The 11,213-nt window shown below is 32.2% G+C and overlaps 1 protein-coding gene and 1 non-coding gene across 2 annotated transcripts; both read right to left on the reverse strand.

The window, feature by feature from the left end:
* Window positions 1-3,355: 3,355 nt before the first annotated feature.
* On the reverse strand, window positions 3,356-3,428 carry TRNAA-UGC (transfer RNA alanine (anticodon UGC)). The gene has a single exon. It is a non-coding gene; the product is annotated as a tRNA-Ala (tRNA).
* Window positions 3,429-4,669: 1,241 nt separating this feature from the next.
* Window positions 4,670-10,348, reverse strand: LOC145822214 (agglutinin-like). The gene is made up of 7 exons (XM_082918821.1): window positions 10,262-10,348; window positions 9,600-9,869; window positions 7,361-7,423; window positions 7,088-7,116; window positions 6,898-6,971; window positions 5,389-5,580; window positions 4,670-4,893 (listed from the first exon to the last, which is right to left on the reverse strand). The coding sequence occupies exons 1-7, from the start codon at window positions 10,346-10,348 to the stop codon at window positions 4,670-4,672; spliced, it is 939 nt and encodes a 312-aa protein (XP_082774947.1).
* Window positions 10,349-11,213: the final 865 nt, after the last annotated feature.

Raw genomic sequence — 11,213 nt, forward strand, 5'->3', positions numbered from 1 at the left:
CATTCTCAATCATTTTTTCTCTCACACACATCTACTCAATTACAACAAAATATCAAATCATTTCAAACTCCAAAATTACTTTCAAAATATATAACTGTTGGCTAAAATGTTGGCTTATTTTTCCTACGAAGGAAAATATCATAAATGCGAGCGTGCCAGCAAGGATTGAAAAATCCTTACAGATTAAATTCAAGCCAATTATCAAGCGATTGTGTTGACGGTTCTTTTGCCTCAACGAAGAGGACTTCAAGATTGCCAAGTGTAAAGAAAAGAAAAATTAAAAGAAGAATGGGGAACGGAGAAAGATGATTGAGTGAACAATCAAAGTAATAATTACTTACCTCTACTCCTATGCTTCGAAAAGAAAGTGCATAAAATGCTTCGAAATGGAAATGCTGAAAATAAATGCTTCGAAATATAAATCTATGTTAAACTACTCCTAAGATAAGGAAAATGACAAGAAATATTGAAATCAAGTGTCTTTGATTATGAATTCTGGATCCTTTACAATGTAGCCATTAATGGCTATTTATAGAAGAAAAAATACAGCAATAACTACTTAGTAACTACCCATTTCTTCCATCTTCATTCTTGTCTTGCCATGTGTCATTCCACTCATCCACTTTGTCCTCCCACTCATCCACTTTGTCCTTCATATTCTCTATTATCTCTATAACTTCTTTTAACTTCCAAATGAATAAGAGGATGCCACGTGTCCTGCAATTATATAAATAATAAATAATAATAAAAATTGCAGATTTATGGTGTTAACATTACCCCCCGCGGCCCTTAAAAATGATGTTTATTTGAATTTTTGAAGGGCCGAACCAAGCACATGACTAACCTAAGCAGCAAAGTGCTTCGAATGATGTAACAACACCAATAAAGTGCTTCGAATGAGTATGAAATTATGACAAGATGACTCGAATTATTACTAGTAACAAGCTTCGAAAGTGATATAAAGGACCAAAATCATTCTTCGAAGGTCGATGGAACCGACCAAAGACGAATTACATCCTCAAAAATACTCGACAAAGCTTCGAAGGTTCACAACCACCATTATTATTTCTTCGAAGCTGTTGTTGATGCAAGATAGAGAGCTTCGAAGCTTACAAAATTATGGCAAAACAGCTTTCGAAGCAACTTATGGCAAAACGGCTTTCGAAGCTGTTTTTTGGCCAACCATTGTGGTTTATTCAAAACTTATATGTTCTGGTTCACACATAATTAATGGAAATATTAATTTTGTGTTTCGAACCAATTATTAATTCTTCGAAGACACCAAAACTGTTGTTCTTCGAGCCAACTTATGATGCCAAAAACAGGCATTATTCGACAACTAATTAATTGTCATTTTACATATATTTGAAGAGATGTACACATTTCGAAAGTTTTCAAAGTTTTATACAGTTTCGAAGGTGAAGTAATCAACTTTCGAAACAACTCTTGATGTTTCGAATGTATCTTCAAAGCTTTATACAGCTTTGAATGTGAAGTAATCAACCTTCGAAACAACTCTTGATGCTTCGAATGTATCTTCGATGCTTTGATTGTGTACGTACAAACAACCGGCCATCAATTTGAAAAGATAAGCCATTCTCAACCATTTATTTAAATGCAAAGGCTTTTTCTAGCCAAGTTCATGCATTTTAAATGGTCATCCCTTGTTCTTAGTGCTTCGAACTCATAAGAACAATTTGTTAATTTTATTAACCACATCATCATAATTATATTTTGATGTGAACCACAAATCCAAAAAGGATTTTGAACACCAAAAGTCATGGTATAGTGTGACCATGAAAATTTATACTTTTTGACATTTTGAAAAATGTCAAAAATTTTGAATTCATGAACAGTGGCTTGTTCATTGTTCTTGACCATGTTTGTTTTAAAAACATGACTTTTGCCGAATAGGTTTTCATAATTATTTGGCAAAATGGTTTGTTTTTCCATGTTAGCCATTAATGGCTTATGAAAATCACCCATAGATATATTATTTTCATGACTTGACTCTCTAAAATTTGGTTTTTGGACCCCCCGAGTCATACATGGAACATCATTCTTAGCCAAATTTGGTTCAAGAACATGCTCTTTCGTTGTGTTAATTTCATAATTTGGCTCTTTAAAAACGGATTCTTGAACCCCCCGAGCCATTGATGAAATCAACTCTTTGCTTTTGCTATTTTTAACCATGGAAAAATTCTGAAAAAATTCACCAATTCCGGCCATTAAGGCCTCAGTTAAAGACTTGGTAGTGAGAGTTGATAACTCATCATTCCATTGGCGAATTTCCATATCAAGTTGATGAATTTCTCCAATTAAATGGTGTCTTTGTTCTTCCACCAAATAATATTGTAAGGGATGAAAATTTATTTCATCAAGAAAATGAATCTCTTCTTGAAGATCCAAAATTTCTTGTTTACGCCAATAAATTTCATCTAGACTATTTGAAATGGACAAATCCAATTCATTTTCCATTTATTACACTTGACGTCCCACTGGGCGTGCCAAAAAATGTTGGCTAAAATGTTGGCTTATTTTTCCTACGAAGGAAAATATCATAAATGCGAGCGTGCCAGCAAGGATTGAAAAATCCTTACAGATTAAATTCAAGCCAATTATCAAGCGATTGTGTTGACGGTTCTTTTGCCTCAACGAAGAGGACTTCAAGATTGCCAAGTGTAAAGAAAAGAAAAATTAAAAGAAGAATGGGGAACGGAGAAAGATGATTGAGTGAACAATCAAAGTAATAATTACTTACCTCTACTCCTATGCTTCGAAAAGAAAGTGCATAAAATGCTTCGAAATGGAAATGCTGAAAATAAATGCTTCGAAATATAAATCTATGTTAAACTACTCCTAAGATAAGGAAAATGACAAGAAATATTGAAATCAAGTGTCTTTGATTATGAATTCTGGATCCTTTACAATGTAGCCATTAATGGCTATTTATAGAAGAAAAAATACAGCAATAACTACTTAGTAACTACCCATTTCTTCCATCTTCATTCTTGTCTTGCCATGTGTCATTCCACTCATCCACTTTGTCCTCCCACTCATCCACTTTGTCCTTCATATTCTCTATTATCTCTATAACTTCTTTTAACTTCCAAATGAATAAGAGGATGCCACGTGTCCTGCAATTATATAAATAATAAATAATAATAAAAATTGCAGATTTATGGTGTTAACAATAACCAAACAAACCAAAAAAATTTCTAAAACAACTCTCCAAATTTTTCATTCTGACAAAATATATCACTTACGTAATAAAAAAATATATATTATTATATTAAAATTTATATCGGATATAAGTTATATATATATATATAATGAAAAGGGCGCACAAACAAAATGGAGATGCGGGGGATCGAACCCCGTGCCTCTCGCATGCAAAGCGAGCGCTCTACCATTTGAGCTACATCCCCACACGAAACAAACTGTGTTAAAATAAATATAAATAATATTTTATATGCAACACACCAGATAGAATGGAAGCACTCACCTTGGAAAAGTTATGTGGTGTTTTTAGGGCAAAACCACATGGTGTCCCAACTTAAAATTTATTGGTAAAAATCAAAATACTTTTTGTTACTAATTCAGTGAGAAAATGACAATTGATGTGGTCCAAGACCACCAAATAACCATTCTTCACAATGGTTAAAATCACAATAATTGCAAGCAAGTTGCATGTCTGGTTGCATTTAAAATTCAGATTTTTTTTTATTTTTTTTATTTTTTACATTGGGTTTGATTGAGAAATTTTGAAAAAAAAAAGAAAAAGTGTGTGAAATTAGATAAAATGTAGATATATTTTATTTATATTTTACCTTTTTTTTTTTTTTCATTTTCCTTTCCAAATCCCTATTCAAATCTCTCAATCAAAAACAATATTAATCAAAATCCATAATTTTACCTTTGAGCATTCTTCACCCAAATCTTTTAAAATTTGAAATGTCAATTTTTTTTAAAGATTTAAGAGGCAAATTGACATATATCAATTTAATATTTTTTAGAAGAAAGCTCAACACTTGATATATCAAATTTATTAATTTATAATTTTTTAAATGAATAATTTCTTTTTACACTTCATAAGGTAGCATCAACTACACAACGTGTCGTGTCAATTTACTAATTTATAATTTTTTAAATTAATAATTTCGTTTTACACTTCATAAGGTAATAACAACTATACAACATGTAAACGAGATTTTTCTCAAAACCACATCACCATTTAAAATCTTGAACGCATCAAAGATTTGAAGGTCATTTATTACTGTTGATATGCCAAATACTGGTGAAGTTATAAAAAAAAAAAATTATCATGTGAAATTGCTGTCATACTTTTAATTTGAGATAATCTAAATTACGTTATTTCAAGGGTCAAATAAAATCTCTCAAGTAATTATGTTATACAATCATACAAATAGCATTATATAATTGAGAATGATACAGAGTGCAGCTCTCAATAGTTATTAAATAATTAATTAAGAAAATTCTCTTCATAAATTACCCACAATAAAAGACAACAAACATATGCAGATATGGACATGAATAACACACAACAATATGGAAATAGTAGTAACAAAATTCGAAAAGAAACATGCGACAACATAGTCTGCTAACATAGCATGGAATGGCAGCAAATCTCAAAAAATCTCAAAAAGCTTTAAAAATACTCCATGTGAACTCCTATGGCATTTAAATAGGAGCCACTTCTTCCAGAGAACCCAACCACCTTCCCTCCATAGAGTGTTGAAGAAAAATAAGTTCCAACCTCCTCACCAAAAGGACCATACTTTCTCATGTTTGTGTGGAAGGTGATAGATGGTATAGCTTCTGAGCCATCTCTCCCTTGAACTGCCCCATGATACCCTTCAATGCCAACAATTTCTCACTTGGGTAATCCAATTTAATCTGCCCACAAACAAATATAGTGAAAGAGGTGAGTGTAATGATCACCAACAAATTATCAAAGATTTCACTAAATTCTTACACAATTTCTGTTTTGGATACCTGCCAACTACTAAACAGAATTACATGGTTCAAAAATTAACTTTTGAATAAAAACATCTGATTCGGATAACTTTCTAACAAAAGAATTGAGCAAAACATGGGTTTTCATTCAGAAAACAATTTTCAAATTATTTAATTATTTTACAGACAAATCGTCAATGTTCAAAATTCTTGCATACGGCCAGATGATATGAATAATTAATAAGTTCAAAGCTCTACTGTTTAATTGCAAGTATACCGTGAATTTGAATGCAAGAAATTTAGAAAACAAATAACCATGGGTCAGATTTTGTAGTTAACTCTAAGCTGAGAAACAATAACAAACAAAGTAAAGCGAAATGGATTATACTATGCTTACTTCATTTACAGTACCAGAGTATCCATGCAATAGCGACCAAGCAGAGTCTCCATCTCTTTTCATGTATTTGAACTTGACAGCACGAACCACTTTCTCATCATTTCCTGTATACACATTCACTTTCGTTACTGTGGAGAAAACACCATCATCCCAATGCATTGATAGCTTTCGTTTGGGATGTGTGTTGACTTTTTGACTTTTTTTAGCTGTTTGGTGAGATGTCCATATGTAATATTACTAAACTGCCCCTGGTATTAAATTTTGTTTTTATTTGGGCGGCTGTCCTGACACTGACGTCACCAACTCAGGCTAAGTTTTTTTTTTTTTTTTTTTTTTTTTTTTTTTTTTTTTTTTTTTTTACAAATAGTTTTTCATGTGGTTTTTATTTTTATTCTATTTTTAATTTCAATTTGTTTTCATTTTCTGTAAAATAATAAAAAGTGAGGTTTTATTTTATTGTCCTGTGTATTTTAAGAAATTATTTTTAAAACTTATAACCAAACACATAATTCGAAACTCCATACTACTTTCACAACTCTACACTCAAATCATAACCAAATACATAACAAAAAAATTAAAATATTTAAAAAATATTTGTATAAAATAGAGTTTGAATTTTTTGTATAAAAAATTTTAAAATTAAAAAAATTTAAATCGTAATATTTTAAATTTAAATCGTAATATTTTAAAATTTAAATCATAATATTTTTTAAAAAATCGTAATATTTGAAATTTAAATCGTAATATTTAATTTTTGCCTTATTTATTTATATTTTTGCCATATTTATTTGGGGTATTTTTTTTTAAGGTCCTTGATATTATGATTTTATAGTATAAAGGACATCAAATATTTTCATGATGTCTAAGGTCCCTCAACATCAATCCAGAGAAAATTGATCCAGAGAAAATTAGTCCAGAGAAATTTCAATCCAGAGAAAATTGATCCAGAGAAATTTCATCCAAAGAAATTCTGAATTTCTCTGGATTCAACCCAGAGAAAATTCAAATTTCTCTGGAAATTGTGAATATATATATATATATATATAACTATGATTGCCAAGGTGTGAAACATTAGAATTGCTCTAAAGCAAAGTGACCATTCATTGACCAGTGACCATGTGTTTAGCAGTATCACAATCATACTCCCAGCAAAAGTGACAGTATTGAATACCAAGAAATAGAAGATTTTTGGTAATCGATGAGAAGCCGATATAAGATCTTTAAAGCTTATTGCTGCCAACTCAACACCACGGTTTTCCCGTGGATAAATATTTGTCAAACTGAACAGACATGAGTAGGTAGCCCCGGTTAAGAAGATGAAGATGAATCAAGCATGGAAACATTTTGTAAACCAGCAACAGCCATTAATTAATCCCACTAACAATTCTATTGCTCAACCATGGTAATCATTTTCTGGGTTAGTTTAAGCATCCCTTTTGCTTAAAAGACAAAAAACACAATCTAGATTCTTTGCTTTCACTGCACGGTTTGAAAAAAATGTGTCATGTTTCTATCAAAGAGACATTTCAACCCCAGAGAAAATCCCCTCCAACCAGATAAATTCGCTTGTAAACCACTTGAAACAATGAAAACATACCTGGGAAACATAGCAAGCCATTTAATCATTTGAGCTTCAAGTCCAAATTTCAGCCTTTGTAACTTCCTGAATTTATCTGTAGTTTGATGGCTTCAGTGACTTGGATACATATTCACAGAGAAAATCTCATCACTAGAGAATTTCTCTGGATTCAATCCAGAGAAATTCTTTAAAACCAGAGAAATTTTCTGCATCACCAAAAAAAAAAAAAAAAAACAGACTCAGAAAATCAAACCAAACATGGCATTTATTTCTCATTTTCCTACCTATAAACTTTAAATACAAAATTATAACGATTTTCCCAACTTAAACAATCATGCAAATTTGAACCAAAAATGTTAGTCAAGAGTCTTCAGAAAAAATGAATTATTATATCGTAATACACTAACCTCCCTGAGTATTGCAAAATGGACTTCATGGGTAGCCAAAGCCAACATGATTAAATCTGCATCCTGTTATGTGGCAACATGTTAAAATTCCAATAAGAACATTGCAATAACACTAAAGAACAACAAAACAGAAAGAAATTTATATTAGATTCACAGATAGGATAGAGAAGGCATACCAAACCATACAAGCAATGGCGTGTGTTGGGACACAGAGCCTTCGTTTCGGAGGAGAAGGTGTTGAGAAAGAAGCTCAAATCGCAGAGCTGTTACAGTATTTCAGAAACAGAGTGATGATGATTACGTTTCCGATCACGCCACCGATTCAAGCTCAGGACAACGTGGATGGGGAGAGGATGGGGTGAGGGACCTTAAACTACAAAAGAACAGATTGTGGACCTAATTCATTACTAAAAGTTGGATAGGGACCTTAGACCGATTTTCCCTATTTATTTTTATTTATTGTTTTATACATTAATTATTTATTTGTTGCCTTATTTATTTTTATATTTATTGCCTTATTTAATTACGTGGCGAATGGTAATTTATGTTTTCATGTTTTCTTTTTTAAAAAAAAATTTCAATGAGCCGTATCAAACACATATCAAAATAAAAAAAAAATATATTTTAACAACAAAATTTAAACAATTTAAATATTCAAAAAATTTAAATAATTTAAAATGTTAATATTTTAAATTTAAAAACAACTCTACACTCAAGTCGTAACCAAACACATAAAATGAAACTCAATTAATAAATTATTGAGTTAACTCATAACCAAACACATAACTCGAAATTCCATACTACTTTCACAACTCTACACTCAAATCATAATATGTTAAATCGTAATATTTTATTTTAAATATTTAAATAATGTAAATAATCTACAAAATTGAATAAGTAAAAAATTTAAATAAATATTCACAAAATTGAAATCGAAAAAATTTAAATAATTTAAAATGTTAATATTTTAAATTTAAAAATAACTCTACACTCAAATCATAACCAAACACATAAAATAAAACTTAAGTAATAAATTATTTTTAAAACTCATAACTAAACACATAACCTGAAACTCCACAGTACTTTCACAACTCTACAAGCAAATCATAACCAAATACATAACAAAAAAATTGAAAATTTTAAAACTATTTTTATAAAATAGAGTTTGAATTTATTTTTATAAAATATTTTAACAAAAAACAAAAAAAATGTTTTTAATTTTTTTTTTCAACTTTGTTTTTTCTGGGAAAAAGTGTTTTTTGGGAATTTTTTTTTTATTTTATTTTTTGTTTGTGCTGCTGCATGCCCCTCTTCATGAGGGGTAGTTTCGCAAATTCCCCAACTATGGCTCTTTTGTCCTTTACTGGCTAACTTAGCCTCTTTTGACATTTAGTGGCTAATTTAACCCGGAAGCCTTTCCCAAACGACCCCATAATCTGTTTGATAAGAATTAAATTATTAAGCCATGTTTGTAATACGAGAACAAATAGCAAAAAGACTAGCACAACTTTTTTAGTAACTATACAATTGATGGAACAACACAATGCAAAGTCTGGACTAGATAATTCGAATCCAGATCTTTTGTACTTCACTGTATGTAATGACTCAAAATGAAGTTTAGGAAGGAAGGGGAAGAAGAAAGGGACAAATTCTGTTTTTCTCTTTGGTTTTTTCCCCTCGCCAAGACGATGTCTTTCTGGAACACTACTTGAAGCTCTATTAGGATGAACTACAAGCAATGCAGAATAAAGAAAAAATATTACATACCCATAGAAATACAAATTAATGCGAGTGCAACAATCTCTCATGTAATGGACCCAAAATTAGATGTTCGTAGAAAAATAAATTTTATCTGATAATTTCTATGGTTGGCTCTATCTCCATAGAATTATTACAAACAAAAAAGGAACAAAATAGACCACATAAACGGATATCGCATACAACAACTTTGACACAAGTGCCCAATACTAGATGTAACGTTGTGGTACAACTATTCAATTAGCAAATATTACTTTGCCGTAGGAACCAAACTATGACATTGTTGGGTTAAGAGACTAAGGCATGTCCATTTCATCCATTTGTGGCTTAGCTTTAAATGGCCAGTGACTAACACTAATTTTTTCATATATAAACAAAAAAAAAAAAAAAAAATTCACATGGCCCATTATAATTTTTGCTTATGTAAGTAGAGAGGGAAAAAAAAGGTAGGAGAAAAGGTGACCTCATAATCATGGCTTACACATGAAGAAGAAGAAGAAGAAGAAGCTGATCTTTGTGGCTTTGCAAAGAAACCAATAGCATCCAGATACGAACCAGAACGTCCGTGAAATCCAACGAGTATAGCACTTTCCATTGGAATCAAAATTGAAGTCCCAGTGGTCTTCCGAAAGGGTCCATATTTAGTAACATTCGTATGAAAACAAACAGAAGTAACCACATCATAACCACAAAATTCTCCGACAGTCATATCCATGGCCGTGAGATGCTCTCCCGGATAGTCAATGTTAAGCTATACAAGTGCACAACATAGAAAGTATACAGTAGTTAGTTGCTACAATTGGCCAATGTTCATGTCTAATATTAAAAGGTACAACTTCCAACTTTATGAATACAGTAATGTTAGGTATCATAAAAAAATCTTTCATGAAAGTAATCATGAAAGCTTTTTGATCTTTGAATTACATTTAGAATAAAGTACCACACACTAATCAAGGTAATCAAAGGATCATAAATATTTTATGATCATTTTTATGAAAAAAATTTCATGATCCCTAACTTTTCTCTTATAAATATGGGAATTCAATGATTTGAACTAAATGTGGATAAAATCAATTTTTTCAAAAAGCAGTTGCCTTGAATAAAAAAAAAAAAAAAAAAACAGCAGTTGCCATTTTAACTAACCATGTAACCCACGGAATTGGTGTGGCTGCTGTGCGGGGGTGCAGCAGCCACTGCTGTGCAGCCATTTGGGCCATTTTCGGGGCCCATTTTGATAATCTGAACCGTTCACATTTTAAAATACATAGAATACATCAAGTAGAACATACCTGTAAAAAATCAAGTTGTAAGAGAGGGTTCAAGAAAGGAGTTGGAAAATTCGAAGATCTTCGAAGATCTTTGAAGAACAACTTCGAATTCTCTAGAAGAAATGTGAGAGGCTTAGATTCTTCAATGGTCTCAATTCAAGAACACAAGAGTAAAGGAGATGATGGAGATAAGAGATTGGGTGAAGAAAAAGGCAAAATGGATAGAGAGAGAATAATGGCAAGGCTCTCCCATGGATCTCCTACTTTCACTCTCAAGGTTGATAATGAAGAGGGGAAATTAGTTCTTTCCCAAGAGTTGAAAAATCTCCAAAATCCCTCCCTTGTAAAGCTATGGGTGGGTGCTATTTATAGGCACCTCATGATGTAGGATGGAGCCCATGTGCAAGGCACATGGGGAATATTCTCTCTAACCACTTTGTCCGAGGAGGTGACTTCTCCGAGGATAAGGAAAACCCCGAAAAGGAGATCAACCTCTCGGCGAACCCTTCTTCTTAGCCACACCTAACCAATGATCCCCAATCATCCCAAAGGGTCAGGGGTAGTCCCAGAGGACGTCCTGCCGCATAAGGGTCAGGGGTAGTTCAAGAGAACGCCCTGCCGCAAATATTGCCGAGTCTCAGGGACCCCCTAGATCGTGCCACCTCGACCCGGGTATAGGCTAGTTTAACCGAAGAGTGAATTTATCTCCACTCACCGTCCTCAGGATCGGGTCCTTTGTTCGGACTCCATTACGCCCATGGTTCTGGTACGTAGATCCCGGAAAGCTCCGAGCCCGCAAGTGTTCTGGGACTCATTAACGGAGCGAC

This window comes from Camellia sinensis, chromosome 3 (assembly GCF_055761805.1).
Source record: "Camellia sinensis isolate YWXY chromosome 3, ASM5576180v1, whole genome shotgun sequence".
NCBI classification, from domain to species: domain Eukaryota; kingdom Viridiplantae; phylum Streptophyta; class Magnoliopsida; order Ericales; family Theaceae; genus Camellia; species Camellia sinensis.